The 19,017-nt window shown below is 48.3% G+C and overlaps 1 protein-coding gene across 1 annotated transcript in view; it reads left to right on the forward strand.

Moving 5' to 3' along the window:
* The first annotated feature begins 1,608 nt into the window (after positions 1 to 1,608).
* LOC113406434 (calcipressin-1) overlaps positions 1,609 to 19,017 on the forward strand; it is a 70,247-nt gene continuing 52,838 nt past the window's right edge. The window contains exon 1 of the mRNA XM_026651307.1: positions 1,609 to 1,818. Coding sequence (XP_026507092.1) covers positions 1,609 to 1,818 — 210 coding nt within the window. The remainder of the gene's footprint in view (positions 1,819 to 19,017) is intronic.

Consider the following 19,017-nt stretch of genomic DNA (forward strand, 5'->3'; position numbering starts at 1 on the left):
GAGCTGCGGGGGAGGTACCCACAGGTGAGGGCAGCACACAGAACCCTCTGCCCCCTTCCTCCACACACCCCCCTCCCAGGGGCTGCAGGAATGTGGTGCCAGCTGCTTCTGGGAGAAGTGTGGGCAGGGCCGGCTCTGGCTTTTTTGCCGCCCTAGGCAAAAAAGCCTCCTGCTGCCCCCCGCCCCCCCCGGTGGGGAGCGCGGCAGGGGAGGGCGGCGAGCCCGGCCGTGGCCCCGCTCTCCCTGGCCGGCCAGAGCGCCGGGAGGAGGGCGGCGAGCCCGGCCGTGGCCCCGCTCTCCCCGACCGGCCGGAACGCCGGGAGGAGGGCGGCGAGCCCGGCCGCGGGCCCGCTCTCCCCGGCCGGCTGGAGCGCTGGGGGAGGGCGGCGAGCCCGCCGCGGCTCCGCTCTCCCCGGCGGCCAGAGCGCCAGGGGGAGGGCGGAGAGCCTGGCCGTGGCCCCGCTCTTCCCAGCCGGCCAGAGCGCCAGGGGGAGGGCAGAGAGCCCGGCCGCGGCCCCGCTCTTCCCAGCCGGCCAGAGCGCCGGGAGAGGGCGGCCCCGCTCTTCCCGGCTGGCCGGAGCGCCGGGGGGAGGGCGGCGAGCCCGGCCAGGGCCCCGTTCTCCCCGGCCGGCCGGAGCGCTGGGGGAGGGCGGCGAGCCCGGCCGCGACCCTGCTCTCTGCGGGTGAGCGCCGCCCTCCTCCAGGTGCCGCCCCAAGCACATGCTTGGAGGGCTGGTGCCTGGAGCCGGCCCTGAGTGTGGGGCGAGGGCAGGCAGGCAGGAAGCCTGCCTTGACACACGCCGCTGCCACCCTGGAACTGCTCCAGGAAAGCCAGGCTGGAACCTGTACCCCAAGCCCCTCCTACACCCCTCCTGCACCCCAACCCCCTGAGCCCCCTGCTGTACCCCAACCCCCTGCCCTGAACCCCGTTATGCCCCACACCACTTCTGCCCCCCATTCCCTGAGCCCCCTCATACACCCCGCATCCCTTCTCTGCCCCAACCCCTTGCTGCACCCCACTGCTGCTGCACCCCAACCCCCTGCCCTGAGCCCCCGCTACACCCCACACCACTTCTGCACCCCACCCTCCTTCCCTGAGCCCCCTCATATACCCCACATCCCTCCTCTGCCCCAACCCCTTGCCCTGAGCCCCTTCCTGCACACCGCACCCCCTCCCACACCCAAACACCCTGCCCCAGCCCTACATTCATGGCCCTGCATGCAATTTCCCCACCCAGATGTGGCCCTCGGGCCAAAAAGTTTGCCCACCCCTGCCCTGACGGCTGCTGGCCCATGCTGGGATCCTGATGCCCCAGGGAGCTTCCGTATGCACCGCAGCAGGAGACGCCGGGTGCCCGTTACTGGGCTGGGCGAGAAGCGGGGCCGCTGCCCTCACCCAAGATGGCGGCCGGGGCTGACGCGGGCGGGTCGGTCACCTGTTGAGGTGGAGGCAGCGCGGCTCCTCATTGGCTCCGGCTGCCCCGGGCCGCGGTGCCTGCTTGGCGGGGAAGGGGTTAACGCCGGGGCCGCGCGGGGAGGCGGCGCCACCCGAGGAGGAGCCAGCAGCGCCGCCCGGCTGGGCCGGGACAGGGGCTCCGCGGCCGCCCCATGGAGAGCGGGGGCGCTGGCTGTAGCCGCTTGCCCGGCCCGGCAGGCAGCGAGCGGGAGCCGCAGCCCGGGGAGGAGGCGCCGCCGGAGGCCGAGTCCGACTGGAGCTTTATCGACTGCGAGATGGAGGCGGTGGCGCTGCAGGACCTGCCCACCGCCACCATCGCCTGCAACTTGGACCCGCGCCTCTTCCAGGACAGCCTATGCCGGGTGAGCGCGGGCTGGGGCCGCTGGGCGGGCCGGGCCCCGGGGCGCTGCAGCGAGTCCGGCCGCCGCCCCGGTCACTTTGTGGCCTTTCCCTTCCCTGCGGTCAGGGTGGCGGCGGCTGCCGGGGCTCGGAGCCGGGCGCTAGGCGCCGCACAGGGTCCCCGCTAGCCGGGATGTCAGAGGGAGAGCTCGCCGCGGCTGCAGCGCCCCGTCCCGGGGAGACCCGGACAGAAACTGGCCGAGTCCCGGAGGTGCCCCTCGCTCCCTGCCTGCCAGACCGCTTGTGCTTGGACACCGGCAGGGGGCTGCAGCACAGCGGGGGGCGGCCTGAGCCTGCTGCTCTTGTGGCGCCTCGCTGGTGGGCCGGGGCTCAGTCGGGCATTGGGCGGTTGGGCGGCCGTTGGGGAGACCGTTGGTGAGGAACCGGTCAGCCGGCGGGGGCCGGGCGTCTGGCTGGAGCGTGACGGCCGCAGGCCGCTTGCGAGCCCTTGGTGGCCAGTAGATGAAGCATTTGCAGCACTTGCCTGACTCCGGGCCCCCAGGCCCCTTGCCAAGCGCTGTTTGAGAGCAAAGGCGGGTGGCCCCCTGGGAGTGACCCTTCCACAGACTTCCTGAAAGGGATGCGATGTTCGTTTGTTGCAAGTCACTTGCATTAAACAAATGGCAGTTGTTGGTTGTGACCAGTGATAGGTTATATTTTAACCTATGCGACCTTAAAAGGAATAATTCTGAAATTTGAACAAACATATGAAGATAATGATTTTGATTTTTTTTTTATAGCAACTTCTATGAGTGAAGATAGCATGTGCTTAGGTGTCTTCAGGTTTGAGACGAGGGTCCCTAACCTGAGGATTTAGTGCTAAAGAAATAGTCACTTTTTTTAAAGAAATAATTACAAGCAGACATTGACATCTTAATATACTAAGCTCAGACCCTGCAAATACTCAGGGCTTGTTTACACTTAAAATGCTGCAGCGCGCTGCTGTAGCACTTCAGTGAAGGTGAGACCTGCACAGATGGGAGGGCTCCTCCTGTTGGTCTAGGTACTCCACCTCCCCAAGAAGTGGTAGCTTTGTCCATGGGAGAAGCGCTTCAGTCAACATAGCACTGTCTACACTGGGAGTTAGGTTGGTATAACTCTGTTGCTTGGGGACGTGGATTTTCTATCCCCCTGAGCGACGCAGTTCTACCACAAGTTCTTAGTATAGACCAAGCCTTACAGGCTTTACTTCACTTGTTTGAGTAGTCTCTGTGAAGTTGATGGGACTACTAACATGAGTAAATTTAAGCGAGTGAGTACATATTTGCAGGATCAGGGCCTTCTGTTGTAAACCGATCTCTGCCTATGTTACTAGTAATGCTTGGATTATTAAAAGTGTAGAAAAAGATGGAAATCAGTTGTTTCATTTCGCTTTTACAGTCTTATTACTTGCAATGTCTGCCTTTCAAACACTGCAAGGGATTGTTTAGTTTTTAAATCAACTGTTTTTGCTGGATTTAAAACTTGAGGAAATATTTGTACTGGTTTTTAGCTTTTGCAAAAGCATGTTTTTATAATATTCAGATTTAGGGGCCAAATATGACAGTGTCTCTCTTTTTTTTTTTTTTTAAGTACAGCTACTGGTTGTCATGGCAGTAGACCAGTAGTAAGTCTCTGAGCTCCCAGATAATTACAGTTCATTAAAGATGAGAGACTACATTTTTAAAAACTGGCAACAGTATTAACTGCTGATTTCAATGTTTGTTTAAGGTTGTATTCACTTTAAAAGACTATGTAGTTACATGGAAAGTTAAAACTTTATTTATCTCTTAGGGCCTAGTATCCTGTTAATGTGTGTCACTGCCACTGATAAGTTATGCATGTATCAGAGGAAAAACAGACTTCTTAGTGTACATACTCTTTTCAAGACTTAGGAAAACTAAGTGCTGTAGGCATGTTGCCAGCCTGTGTTATAAGTGTTATGTAGATGAACATGAGATTTAAATATGAGAATGAAGACTAGGTTTCAGTCTTGCCTATACAGGGACCAGTAGCCATTAAAAACATCTGGAATTTACTATCTTAGTTAATGCAATAACAGAGAGGATGAAGATAACACTTTTTTTCTATTGAAGTACAATTTTTATAGTGCAAAATGTCAAATTGTGACAGAGCATTGAATTTAAGAATTTTAATGTGGCGTGTCAACGAAACAATGCCTTATAAAATGGTATGAATGTTACACAATACCCCTGAAGAAAGGAATGAAGAACTTCACTCACTTTTAGGCCATGTCTACACTACAAACTTATATTAACTCAAGTTACATCAGCATGTAGCCGCTACTGCTAAGACATAGCTTGTGTGTGTGCATACTTGACTTCTTGTGGCAGCCGTGTGTGTACTCACAGTAATGCCAGTAATGCTTGTATCGGTGCAGTGTGTGATGCACCAGAGGTAGGTATCCCACTGTGCAACTCACCACCATCCAGCACACTGTATTTTGAGAACTTCTGGCACTGTGTGAGGGGGCCAAAACGAGTCAAGCAGGGGTGTCTGGGAGCATGGGGTCAACTTCTTATTTGCAACTGTCTCCATCCCATGGTGTTATCTGTATCCCATAATTTTCATGCTTTTTTTCCCCTTCAAAATCCCACAAACCTGCGTGACCCTCCTCGCTGTCTGACATCATAGAGCCTGCAAAGCTCTGCACTATTGTGAGCATTACAAGCACAGAGTGCATAATCTTGGAATATTTGGAGAGCTTCAAAAAGAACCAAATGAGCGGGGAACTTGATTGTTCCTTGGAGGATGAATTGCTGTGGGACATAGCAAGAACCAATTCAAGGTTGGAGGTGGTGTTCATGGAACAGCTGCATATGGTGGCATGCCACTTCTGAGCCTGAGAAACAAGCACTGACTGGTGGAATCGCATTGTAATGCAGATTTGGGGTGAGAAGTAGTGGCTGCAGAACTTTCAGATGTGCAAAGCCACATTCCTAGATCTGTGCAGTAAGCTCACCTCCAGCGCAGGGACATTCAAATGTCCTCCAGTGTATGGACGCCAAAAAGAGAACCGCACTGACAGTGGAGAAGTGAATGGTAATCGCATTGTGGAAACTTGCAATGCCAGATTGCTACCAGTCAGTTGGGACTCAATTTGTAGTCCAGAAATCCACCGGGGAGGCCCTTGTGATGCAAGCATGTAGGGTCATGAATCGCCTCCTGTTACGCAGGATTGTGCCTCTCAGCAATGTACTAGACATAGTGGATGGATTTGCAGCAGCGGGGTTCCTGAGCTGTGATGGAGTGCTAGATGGCACGCATATCCCTATTTTGGCACTGGACCACCTTACCATTGAGTACATCAACAGAAAGGGCTACTTTTCTATGATTATGTAAGCATTGGTAGATCACCAGGGATGCTTCACTGACCTCAGTGTGGGCTGGTCAGGATGGGAGTGCATGATGCTCGCATCTTTAAGAATACAGGACTCTTCAGAAAGCTGCAAGCAGGGACTTCCTTTCTCAATTGGTGGATTAATAGTAATTTTGGGTGATCCAGCCTACCCCTTGCTCATGAAGCCGTACACCAGCTACCTCGACAACACCAAGGAATGATTCAGTTGTGACGAAGTGTGGCATTTTCTTAAGGTTTTGAACGAATACTGTGTGCCTCAGTTTCCCCTATGTGTTGCACGATTAACTACGTGGTGAGACGGTGTTTGATCTTTGCAGAGACTCCTAGAGGAACAGGTGTGATTGTCTAGCTGCCTAGGCCCAGACAATGGCTAGACATTTTTTAACTTAGAAACTGATGGCTGGGGGGGGGGCCCATCCTCTGCAAGAAGCCCGACGGCTGCAATGAGTTGAAGAACAAAGGAGTAGAGGCCAGGTGACCAGTTTTTCCTGGGAAACCCAACAAAGAACAGAGGAGGGGCAAATGGGCGTGACTGAGTGTGGCTGCTGGAAACAGGACAGTCTCCTGTTTGTGGCTTTTGGGGAGGCAACCCAGGCTTGGGGCCCAACCAAGATGGACTTTGCTGGGACTTCCTGCTTTCTGTGCTAACAAAGAACTTTTACGCTGTGTTCCAGACAACTAATAAACCCTTCTCTTTTACAATTCTGTCTGAGAGTCACTGCTGATTGCCGAAGTTGGGGGTGCATGGCCCCTTTGGGTGTATAAAGCTTCCCCAGGTGTCCCATTCAGGTGAACCTACTGTAGGGAGCTCATGGCGTGGAACGGGGGTGCTGAAAGCTCTGAGGTCAGTCCCTGGTGGTGCTAAAGCTGAGGAGGTTTTCCCTAGTGAGTGTGCACCCTGAGGGAGTGCCACACTGAAGAGGGTCCTGCCTAAGACTAATTCAGAGCTGTTCTGGAGCACTGAGTCTGTGTGCCCATGACATCAACTACTGGCTCAGCAGGTGCAGAATGACAGTTGAATGTGCTTTTGGTCATTTGAAGGGATGTTAGCATAGTTTACTCACAAAATTGGACCTTAGTGAGAAAAATAACCCAATAGTTACAGCTCCCTGCTGTGTCCTGCATAATATCTGTGAAGCAAAGGGGGAAAAGTCTCTACTGGGATAGAGGGCAGAGGTGGACCGGCTGTCTGTTGAATTTGAGTAGTCAGATACAAAGGCTATTAAAAGAGCTCATTGTGGAACTTTATGGCTTGGAGGCTTTGAAAGATCATTTTAACTGTGATCCTGAATAGAGTGCTCTACCTGGCCCTGCTCTTTTGTGGCCTGGTGGGAATTGTGTGGTGATTACTGTATATGCAGGAATATAACATTTTCAATGCATCTATTAATTTTGTTTGTGAATGATCCTATGGGTGTGACACTGTGCAGTAACAGGTAATTGGTTGCTTTCAGAACTGCTGAGAACTCAGCTGCATATGTTTGTGAACTAATAAAAATGAATTATGTTCCAAAGAATGGAAATTTATTCTGTAAAAAAATCAGTGCAAAAAAGTGCAATTTTAAAACAAATACATTTAAAACTTAACAAATTAATAGGAAAGAGTTTATGAAGAGGGAAAGAACATTCAGGTCCATTTCAGCTACCCTTACACCAGCTGTGCCTTTCGCAGGTTAATGTTTGTGAAGTTTTGATTGTTTTTAATGTCCTCCAGGGTGGAGTGGTAGGACTAGTGCAGTGACCCCTGATACCATATGGAATGGTGGGGGGATGTAGGGAGGTCTCGATACGGAGCTCTCAGTGGGCTGCAGAGGGAGGTGAGCCTGGGATTATTGAACTTGCAGGTCTACCAGAGTTTGCAGCATGTGTGTTTTGCTGCCTAAGTAGCCCCATTATGTCCTGATGCATTTCCCTCTTCTTTTCCTGCTGGGAGTCTTGGGCCTTTATATTCTTCACTCTCTCCTTCTCCAGGCTGTCCGCAATGTCCATCCTCCAGGCCCCGTGCTCATGGTCCCATGCAGCACTAGCTTGCAGGATCTCATTGAACGTATCATCCCAAGTCCTCTTCTTTCTCCTCCTTTATCTGGCTCAGGCATTCTGTGGGTGTGGAGAGGGAGACCCTGAAGGCTGCAATGGCAGAGCCTCCAGATAAAACATAGAGGTACCATTGTCAGCATAATTACTACAAAAGCGTAGTGCTGAGCTCACACCCCTTGCTACCCCAAAATTTTAAGCACTACCCTCTCACTCTTCTCACACCTGCTTGGGATTGCTTGTGCACAGCACCAGCCATGGTGAATATGGCCCTCTGGGGCTTGGGGAAAGGAAGAGGGAATTGCTTGTTTGCAATTGATTCTAGTAGAAGAGGGCACTGGCACTGAATACTGGCATTATTTTCCACAGGCGGTGGTGATTTTAGTGGATATCTCACTCCTCAGGGTAACAACTGCAGAAAGAGCACATCTGCTGCCAGCGTCCTGATGTTACCCGGGCCCATGTGCTGCTGAGCCCGTGTATTGCAATTGTGCTTGCTGAAGTTATCGTTGAGTGATGTGGGAAAGTGTCCTACCATGGAGGAAGAAATAAGGCAGCCCTCCATAGAAATCTTTGGCAGAGAATGGCAGAGTACTTCCATGGCAGTTTCATCAAGGTCTCTCAGGAGCATTCAAGGGACATCCCTGTATACATAAACTACCACTCACGCTGTTCTCCCCACCCCACACCCTTCCTGCCACCTAACTCTAGAGGGGAATGAAAAGCAGATAACTCTACCTCTCTTGGTTGTACCACTACCTTTTCTAGCATGGGTAAATTAAGGAAAAGTCAAAAGATGTGTTCTGCGACTTTTGGGATGCCATTCCTGTAATTGAAAGTTTATCTGCACACTTACCCAAGGTGTCTTCCCCTGCATCGGGCTCACCCATGCTCGACTGGCTGGACTGCGTTGGAGTCAAAAACAGGTCCTGGTTCACTGTGTAGCTGGATTCCCCCCCATTCGCCTGTCCCGCATCCTCCTCCTCCTCCTCCTTCATCCACCACCTCTTCACTGTTGCGAGCAGGGGCCTATGACTCAGTCTCCTCTGAGGTATCCACTGTGCTGTGCAGGTGGTGTCTCCGCCACATATAGCATGCAGATCTTCATAAAAGTGACAGATCTGTGTCTTAGCACCGTGTCGATTGTTGGCCTTCTGGCATGCCTGCCTCAGCTCCTTGGCTTTCATGTGGCACTGCAGCTAGTCTATGTTGTACTCCTTCTCCTGCATTACCTGAGCAATCTTCTTCTAGATGTCAACGTTTCTTTGGGTGGTTTGGGCCTGTGCCTTTTCCCTGAGGCCCATGAGATCCAATATCGCCTGTCTACTTTAGGCAGGCGCACATCTGAAGTGCATAACCAGCATGGTCACCTGGGGAGTTGCATTCAAGAATGGAGAGGTGCTAGGTGTCCTCACTAAGCCAGGCAATCAGAAAAAGGAATTTCAAAAATTTGCAGGGCTTCAATGGACTTCTAGTCTCCATCAGTGCTGGTGCTATCCCATTGGAGGCCTGAAGCAGGAATATTTTTGGGGCAGTGTGCGGCAATTGTTCCTGGCCGCTTACCTCTGCGTAGTTCTCCATGGAGCCTGGCTCTCCCTCCTTCCACTCCCTGCCTGGAGTCCAGACAGCTGTACTCAGGCACCCGTCCCGGGGTGATTGCCTGGCTTTCTTTTCAATTTCACAGCTCCAGCATGGAGTGTCTGCATGGACACTGCATTGCCCTACTACACCAACCTAAGCCCTGAGCCTCTTGTGGAGATGGAGTTATGTTGGTATAGTAGGGTACTTACATCAGCGGGAGCAAGCCTGTAGTGTGTACACTGACATCATTAGGTTGACGTACACTGCCTGTTATCCCTGATAACTTGCTGTGATCCCAGTAAATGTACAGAGGCCAACTTAGCAAATGCTATTCATGGCCTTAACTTTATTCTGTCTCTTTGGATTAGGCCCCATGTGAATTCCCATATGCCACTGGAGTCAATGGGAGGACTTGAATGACTTCACTAGGCTTTGAATCAGGTCCTAAGTGAGAAACACAATTCTTCCAAGTCACTGGTGAACCCAGGAGGGGGGGAAAAATACTTTGCCCAGAGGAAGTTTTCTTACTATTAGAATAGGTAATCAGACTGACCCCTATGCAAGCCTTTACAAAAGTAATGGCCATAAACTGCATATCTGATGGAGACCATGGTGTCATATGCAGTTTAATGTCAGAGGTGGGCAAACTACAGCCCACGGGACCCTCCTGCCCAGTCCCTGAGCTCCTGGCCCTGGAGGCTAGCCCCCGGCCCCTCCTCTGCTGTTCCCCCTCCCCCGCAGCCTCAGCGTGCCGCGCCACCGGCGCAATGCTTTGGGCAGCTGGGCAATGCAGCTGCAGACCTGCAGCCTGACCCGGTGCTCTGTGCTGCGCGGGGGCGTGGCTGGTTCCAGCCGGGTGGTGCAGCAGTAGCGCTGCCAGCCACCGGTGCTCCAGGCAGCACGGTAAGGGGGCAGGGAGCAGGTGGGGTTGGATAGAGGGCAGGAGAGTTTGGGGTGGTGGTTAGAGGGCAGGGCGGTCAGAGGGCGTGGAACGGGGGGGTTGAATGGGTGCAGGGGTCCCAGGGGGCAGTCAGGAAGGAGGGGGGTTAGATGGGGCAGCGGGGGGCAGTCAGGGGCAGGGGTTCCAGGGGTGGTTAGGGGACAGGGAGCGGGGGGGGTTGGATGGGGCAGGGGTCCGGGGGGGGGGGGGGGGGGCATCGGGGGGGGAAAGGGGGGGGGGGGATGGGGGGCGGGGTCTGGGCCACCCCTGGCTGTTAGGGGAGGCTGTGCCTCCCCAAACTGGCCCTCCATACAATTTCCGAAACCCAATGCGGCCCTCAGGCCAAAAAGTTTGCACGCCCCGTCTTAGGTTATGCCAAACTCGGGCTGTGGCTACACTCAAAACTTCAAAGCGCTGCCGCGGGAGCTCTCCCGCAGCAGCGCTTTGAAGTGCGAGTGTGGTCGCGTGCCAGCGCTGGGAGAGAGCTCTCCCAGCGCTGCAGGTACTCCACCTCCACGAGGGGATTAGCTTACTGTGCTGGGAGTGTGTTTTTTCACACCCCTGAGCGAGAAAGTTGCAGCGCTGTAAAGCGCTAGTGTAGCCAAGCCCTCATACAGAACTCCAGTGACTTTTATGATCAACCGTCAGAATTGCAGGAGGGAATCTAGAAGTCAGGCCATCTGTCCTAGCAAAACTAATGTTGTCCTTGCTCTAGTACAGAGGTGGGTAAACTTTTTGGCCCAAGGGCCACATCTGGGTGGGGAAATTGCATGCAGGGCCATGAATGTAGGGAGGGGGCTGGGGTGCGTTGTGCAGGAAGGGGCTCAGGGCAAGGGGTTGGGGTGGAGGAGGGGTGCAGGGTGTACAAGGGGGCTCAGGGAAGGGGGTTGGGTTGCAGGAGGGGGTGCGGAGTGCAGGAGGGGGCTCAGGGCAGGGGTCCAGGGAGGAGTGCGGCAGGGGGTTTGGGTGCAGGAGGGGTGCGGGGTGCGGCGGGGGCTGAGGTCAGAGGGTTGGGGTGCGGGGTGCAGGAGGGGTCTCAGGGCAGGGGGTTAGGGTGCAGGAGGGGTCTCAGGTCAGGGGGTTGGGGATGCGGGCTCCAGCCCCGGCGCCGCTTACCTGGCACTGCTCCGGAGTGGCAGTGGCGCGCAGCAAAGCTAAGGTAGGCTCCCTGCTTGCCTGCCTGCCCTGGCCCTGCGCCACTCCCAGAAGCCGCCGGCACCACTTCCCTGCGGCCCCTGGGAGAGAGGAGGGGAGCATAGGGCTGCGTGCATTGCCCTCGCCTGTGGGTACCTCCCCCGAAGCTGTGTTGCATTGACTGCGATTCCCCGTTCTCGGCCAATGGGAGCTGCGGGCGAGGGCAGTGCCTGCGGGCGAGGGCAGCGCATGGAGCCCTCTGCCCCCTCCCCCCGCCCCCAGGGGCTGCAGGGACGTGGTGCCGGTCACTTCCACGGGGGTGGCAATCCTGCGGGCTGTAGTTTGCCCACCCCTGCTTTAGTAGATGGATAGGAACATCCTTAAAAGGCCTTTGCTTTCAGATGTACAGAGAATGTATTAGCCCAAAGGAGTCAAACTGCTGAAGCTTCTACACAGGGAGAATTGCCTTATAGGGAGCTGTCACTATATGCCAGTATACTGCAACTTTCAGAAGTGAAGCAATCACTCACTGCTCCTCATGGAAAAAATCCTGTGCTCAGCAACATATACCAATCAGGACAGATAATGTAACTCCAGTATCATATCACAGTCAGCAGTCCAAGAGTAAAACCTTTCAGAGTAATAATTCTTTTTAAGTCAAGAGTTACTTGCAGTCCATCATTTCTTCATGTTCCAGGACATCCAGGTTGACAGGCAGGCTAAGCAATGAGGAAATCCACCCAGGAAAGTGGAGTCTAGAAAGTAAAGGGCTGGATCTTCAACTAGTGTAAAATGGCATACTTCAACTGAGGTCAGTAGAACTACACTGATTTACGGTGGCTAAGAATTTCGCCTAAACCGATCAGCTTTCAACCAGACAGCCTTCGAGTGGGGAAGACCAATGAACAACATATTTGTCAGCAGAGAAAAATAGAAAGGAAATCCTTTTTTTTTTTTTTCCCCATCAGATACACTGAAATGAGTGCTCTGTCTCCAAAATGCCTTTTTTCATAAAGTAAATTTCTAGTTAAATCATGCCTCCCTTCCCATCCCCCGATTTCCCCCCAATTCCCCTATTCTGGAAAGTGCCGAAATAAACAAGACATCAGATTTCTTTCATGTTGATAGCACTAGAATAATGAATACATTATTTAGAAACCCCCTGAGACATGGAGTTGGCGCACATGCTCCTCTCTCTGTCTTGTAGAATGCTACATCTGGGGTCAATACTGCATTTAAACCCAGGAGTAGTAATTCTCTTAGCCTGTTTTGTGATATAAGGCTCTTAAAAGACTGGACTCTCAATTTGAGTAAAAGTATCCTCATTAGTCTCTTGCTTTTTCCTTACCAGGCATAATAAACTGATCAAGGAACAAAAACAATCTCTGACTTATTAAAATTTCTTCAACTTGGATTCTAGAATGGTCTACAGCTAATCTTCCTAAGAAAACCTGAATGTTCATCTCCAAGGGTTTTCATATGCCTCATTAGAAGAATCACTGTAGATTCTGCCTCCCCTCTCCTTAATTTCCAGGTTACTAAAAAGTGGTTCTGTTTCTGCATTTCAGGTTCATGTATTTCTCTCAAGGGCCTTTCCCTGGGCTTCAAAGATTTAGTCGTCTTTGAAACACTTTTCTGTTCTGACCCTCTGAAATTGCCGCCTCTAAAGTAACTTCTCTAGCAGCTGTAATGTCAGACGTATAGATGGGCGAGTAATGGTGTGTTTATAGACAAGTAGAATTTCTTAGGAAAGCATCACAACTCATGATAAGGTTGTAATCGTATTAGTCCTGTGTACCAATGCAATATATGTGGCAGTACTCAATTAACAAAAAACATTAAATGTTTTGCTTTAGCACAATGGCTCCAAGTATCAGAGGGGTAGCCGTGTTAGTCTGTATCCACAAAAACAACAAGGAGTCCGGTGGCACCTTAAAGACTAACAGATTTATTTGGGCATAAGCTTTCGTGGGTAAAAACCCCACTTCTTAAGTGCATATTAAGAAGTGGGTTTTTTACCCACGAAAGCTTATGCCCAAATAAATCTGAGTCTTTAAGGCACCACTGGACTCCTCGTTGTCACAATGGCTCCATCTCCTTGCCTCTCCAACTTGTTCTCCAGTTGGAGTTTTTAATGGTATTTTTAATGTAGGAGAGGTCTTTGATTTTATAGAATTTACTGTCGCATAAGTACAGTAGATTGATGCTCTGTATGCTCCTTATATATCCTAGCTAGAGGATTGCACCAACAAACTTTAATGACTTTAAAAAATAATACTGGGTAAAGCCACAAGGGGGCTAAGTAACTTCATTTATGCTTTGTTAGGCTCCTGCAAAGTAGGCTATTGTTCAGATTTAAGATCTCAAAGAATTTCTGAGTGAAGCTTCTGTTTCAAGTTAGTTATGGACAGGTTTGTCATTTATAAATATTTTTCTCATGGTTTGGGTTTTAATATGAGTATGGGTCTAATACATGTGTTGTGCACTCAGAAGGAATTCTGTGTTAGAGCAGTAAATGTAGTTCTGAAGCTAGCAGATCAGGTACAGTGAAAGATTGTATGATCCAGCTGGCGTCTGTCATTTGAGTACAGGTACCTTAAATTAGCTTAACAGATTTAAGTTTGCTGTAGACTTGTAAATCTTGTTGCATATTAAAACAAATTAATGAATGTAGTGCTAGATCTGTCTTAAATAATCAAAATCATTACCATTACAATCAGAGCTATCCCTCTTGGTTAAGACAGGATTTTAACTAGAAGGTAAGACCATTTTCTCAGCAAACTCTGGAGAATAATTCAGTTTTTACCAAAACTGTCTTCAAAGATTAAAAAAGAGAGCTTGCCCCAATTGCTGGAGTGGTAAGGGATGGAGAGTGGAAACAGTCTTTCACAAAGCCTATCCCCTCAAATGACCTTCCAGGGCAGACACAAACAGAATGTATATATAAAAAAAGTGTCCCTGCTAAAATCATGAAGGATCACAATTTGTGTTCAGAAGTTAGAACTGACCTGTTGCAAGTTTGAAGTAATATAGGCAAGGGTTCTTAATGGCAAATATACTGTATATTGTTAATGACTGTCATATAATGTTAAAATTGTAAAACTGTCTGCAGTGTAAAAGGTTAATGTTGAAGAAGACATTTATGAATTTATCTTTAAATGCTAAGTCATTATTGAAGTGATTCAAGCTTTTTAAAACTTTTGTGATCTACTGCTTACTAAATATCATAAGACATATTTAACAGAAGCTTTCATTATGTTGTCTTTCATTAAATATTCACAGAATTTCTCCATAAAGCTAGCCTTACATTTACAGGATATATTATTTATTTATTTTTTTATTCAAGTGTTTACAAAAATTTCTTTAGAAAATTGTACTTGGGTTTTCATGTGTCTCTCACATGTTCATTTAATCCCTCACATGTACAATTATTCTTTTGTCATGAATTGCATTTAAATATTTAGTGTTTAAAAAGAAGTATTTAAAGAGGTGCACTTTATAAGTGTTACAAACCATTGTGTTTTTAATTTGGCCAAAATACTAATTTTTAAGTGAAAGATTCTGTTGCAATTTGAATTTACAATTTAAGTGTTTTATTCAATAAATGTATGTACACATGCATTCTGTTTCCCTGTCAGGGATAAATCTATTTTAAGAAGTGGGTTTTTTTTTGTCTCCCATATATGCATTTTGTTACCACACCCATTCACAAAATTCTCCCTGTGCTACTCATTCATGAAGTGGCACTGCATTCTGGCAATTGAGATCATGTTAGTTTTCATAAACAAAAACTCCATGACTTCCTTTCTTGTAATAATTTGAACAGTGAGATTACTGCAAAAATCTTTTAATCTAATTGGAAGATTGAGGCCTCGAGTAAAATTTTCAAAAATTATTTAGGCACTCAGGATTCAAAGTCTTATTGAACGTCCTTGGGACTTTAGATTCTTAAGTCATTCATGCTCTGGGAAACGTTATCCTTAATGTTTTTCTATAATTCATAATTCTAAAAAGAATTCATAATACAGAACCATGTGTATTATGAGCCTAATGCAATGTAAAGCCCCTCTATATTGTGCCTATATACTTGCTGAAAAATTTTAAGCAGTAAAAGAAAGAGATGAAACATTGAAAATCTTAGTTTTTTAGGAGTTTTGAACACAAGATCCTCATTCCATGTATATATGTATGTATACAGAAATTGTGCAGGGGTACTGCTCTGCTGTTTCTCTCTCATAGGGTTGCAAAGGAGTTTCTCTGACAGTCTCAGTCAGGAAATTGAGCTAGGTGTTTAAAAATGCTATTTCCTCCCCTAATTTAATTTTTTTGAATAGAGATACCCCAACACCTAAGTATTGTGTTAGGTTTTGGGGGGTCTCTATTTATCTCAGGATGGTGTCCCTAAAATATGGGAATATTTCACATTTTAAATACTTTGGTTCATGTTTTTTTTTCTGGCTCCCCAATTCAGGAGAGGCTTCCCAGTAACTCTTAATAGCTTTTTTTCTGTACATACTAGGAAGATAAGTTAAAAGAAGTCTGGAATAGAAGGGTTTAAATAGATTATATAACATAAAAGTGTTTGACCAGGGCATCATGAATACCTTATGCTTGGAGCTTTAAAGATTGGAAAGAATCTGTTTTGAGAGGACATGTTTTTCAGCAGCAGTGTTAATTTTATAGCTAAGCCCTTAACGTCTCATGATAGAGGATTCCACTTCCATTTTTAGTCTATTTCTGGCAAGTGATTTCTAGCACTGTTCAAAATCGTAGGGCTCTTACATACTCATTTCAGAAATGCTCAGATCATCCTCTTTACCTAGACAGTCCAGAAAGATAAAAAGAAAATACCTTTATTTAATGTCTTGGTCAAATAGCTTTGATAGGTGAATATAATGTACTGTGTAAAATAAATAGTGGGTACACTTCTTTAAAAAGGCATTTACTAAAAGGGCCTTAAAATAGGGGCAATGGGAAAGAGAATTACTTTAATAAAGGTGGTCTGTTATCATACATAAACTTATAAAAGCTACTGGCATTTTAATGGGCAGGCAACTCAAAGATGGAAAAACATTTCTGGAGTTCATAGCCATAGGAAAAAATGCATAATTTTGTTAATATGTTATGTTGAATAGGGAATTGGGTTCTTGTGAGGAAGAAGTAGAGAGGAGGCTTTAGTACTCCTAGCTTTTGAATATTTAGAATTTTCAACAACTTTGTTCAAATGGATGATATGAAATCAAATGGCTTGTTGTCCTGCGTTGGAATAATTGTAATTGAAGTGTGTGGCATGAGAAACGCTGAAAAATAAACTATGTACACATGCATATGTGCGCACACTGTCCAGCCCATAGATTGGGATCAGATGAATTAGTTAAGTTTATTAATACTTAAGTTTGCTGCTTTCATTGCATGCATCCTCTCCCTCTTCTTGGATATAACGTGGCAATTCCAGAACAATATGAATACATATCATGCATCTAATAAAGGGGAAAGAATCTCCACAGGTATCACATTTTATAGCTATATATAATCTGTTAACTCAATACTATTTTCTCTGTTAATATTTATGGAAAAATGTGATTGCACACGGGGGGCCAGATCATCAGCTAGTATTACAGCACTGACGTAAAAGGAATTGTACTGACTTACACCGGCCGAGGTTCTGATCCTACATGTGAATATGTACTTTCTGATCCAGATCCTGTGCTGTATGCTAAATTAACATTTAGATTTCATAAGAAGGTTTTGATTTTAGCTGTGCTGTGCAGGAACACTGAAGAGCTAATGTAGCTGTCACCTTTGAATGACCTTTATGTTGTGCGTTGTCCCCAGCTTTGCCATTTCTATAGTTTTCCCCTTAGAAACTACAGTATTGAAAGGGGTGTCTGTATGGTTTTGTTACGTGAATCTGTTTTTCTGAAATGGTACGCAAGTGATATGTGTCCTGGAATGTGGGCAGCTCTCAAAAGACAAAACAGTGACTTTTAGGCTATGGCTACACTAGTGAGCTTACAGTGGCGCAGCTTTACACTGTACACAGCTACACTGGTGCAGCTGCGCCGCTGTAAGCTGTCTAATGTAGCTGCTTTAACCGAATGGGAGAGCTCTCCTGTCGGCTTAATTACTCCAGCCCCCTGCAAGCTGCGTTGGCAGGAGAGCTTCTTCAGCCGTTGTAGTGCTGTCCATACCAGTGCTTGGGTCTGTGTAACTTATGTCGCTCAGGGAGGTGGCTTTTTCACACCCCTGAGTGACATTAGTAGTACTGACATAAATGGTAGTGTATAGATAACCTTAGGCCTTGTCTACACTACAGAGCACTGCTCTCCTATGCTCTGATAACTGTCATTAAGACATCGCAGATGGCAGTGCAGTTAATCACAAAGTTCCTAACTGAAGAAGACTGCCAGTTGCCTGACATGCTGTGTGATATGGATAGGAGCAACTTTAGATGGCTTTTGGCATTCACGGAGCAGCTGCAGATGGTGGACTGTCGCTTTTTGGCTCGGGAAACAAGCACTGAATGGTGGGATTGTATCATCCTGCAGGTCTGGGATGACTAGCAGTGGCTACAGAAGTTTCAGATGCCGAAAGCCACCTTTCTGGAACTGTGTGCAGAGCTCACTGCAGCGCAAGGCCACCAGACCAGAATGAGAGCTGTCCTGTTGGTAGAGAAGCGTGTGGCAATCACTGTGTGGAAGCTGGTGACTCCAGACTGCTACTGGTCGGTCGCAAATCAATTTGGAGTCAATAAGTTGACTGTTGGGACTGCATTAATGCAAGTGTGCAGGGCAATTAATCGCGTCCTGCTACAAAGGACCATGACTGGGAAATGTGCATGAAATAGTGGACAGCTTTGCAGAAATGGGTTTCCCTAACTGTGGAGGAGCAATAGATGGTCCACACATTCCAATTTTGGCAACAGGCCACCCTGCGATGGAGTACATCAATAGGAGTACTCCAGGAGGTACTGCACTTCTCCAATGCAGAGAAAAGGGAACGCAAGGAGTGGAGGGAAGCTGAAAGGGTACTTCTCCATGGTGTTGCAAGCGCTTGTGGCTCACCATGGGCATTTCACTGACATGAAGGCGGGATGGTCCAAGAAGGTACATGACGCACGCATTTTCAGGAACACCAGCCTGTATAGAAAGCTACAAGCGGGGACTTTCTTTCCAGACCAGAACATTACATTGGAGGATGTTGAAATGCCTATAGTTATCCTGGGAGACCCGGTGTACCCCTTACAGCCATGGCTCATGAAACCTTACACAGGAAACCTGGACAGCAGTAAGGAATGGTTCAACAGGCTAAGTGGGTGCCGGATGACAATGGAATGTGCCTTTGGCAGATTAAAGGCACACTGGTGATGCCTTTATGGCAGGTTAGACCTCAATGAGGATAATATTCCCATGGTCATAGCCGCGTGTTGTACTTTGTGAAGCTAAGCGTGAAAGGTTTGCTCAAGGGTGGAGTGTTGAGCCAGACCGCTTGGCTGCTGATTTTGAGCAGCCAGATACCAGGCTATCAGGGGCCCAGAGGGGGGGCAATTCGAATCAGAGAGGCTTTGAGGCAACACTTTGAAAATGAGAACCAGTAATGTATGTCTCTGTGATTGGTGCTGCATTGTTATGTCGCATGTAGTTTTCTTAGGAAGCAGTGGTGAAATTTGGAGCCTTACATTCCAGTAATCAAATGATTAAACTGTCTGTGTATGTATTGGTAGTGCCTGCTATCTCAATTTGTAAAAAACAAATAAAAATGTTACTGTTCAAAAACTTTGCTTTTATTGCTCAAGAAACAACATACATATACAAAGATGTTTGGTGGAAAAGGAGGTACCAGGGAAGGGCAGACTTTCAGATCTGTTTGTAGGTCAGGCTATCATTTTAAAAGTTGTCTGAGGAGTGAAGTGAAGGGAAAACCGAGAAGTTCTGGAAAGTGGAAAGGATTGTGCGGGCGGAGTTTGGGAGGGATACAGAAAAGAGTTCTGAATGTGCTGCAGGTTTTTGGCCTCTGTGGATAACAGCAACTGAAAAGATGAGTCCACTCATGTCTGTCTCTCTTTCAGTGATGGGTCCATGCTAACACTGAGCTTAAAAACTACTCTTGCTG

This window comes from Terrapene carolina, unplaced genomic scaffold, assembly GCF_002925995.2.
Source record: "Terrapene carolina triunguis isolate 2854851 unplaced genomic scaffold, T_m_triunguis-2.0 Scaffold30, whole genome shotgun sequence".
NCBI classification, from domain to species: domain Eukaryota; kingdom Metazoa; phylum Chordata; order Testudines; family Emydidae; genus Terrapene; species Terrapene triunguis.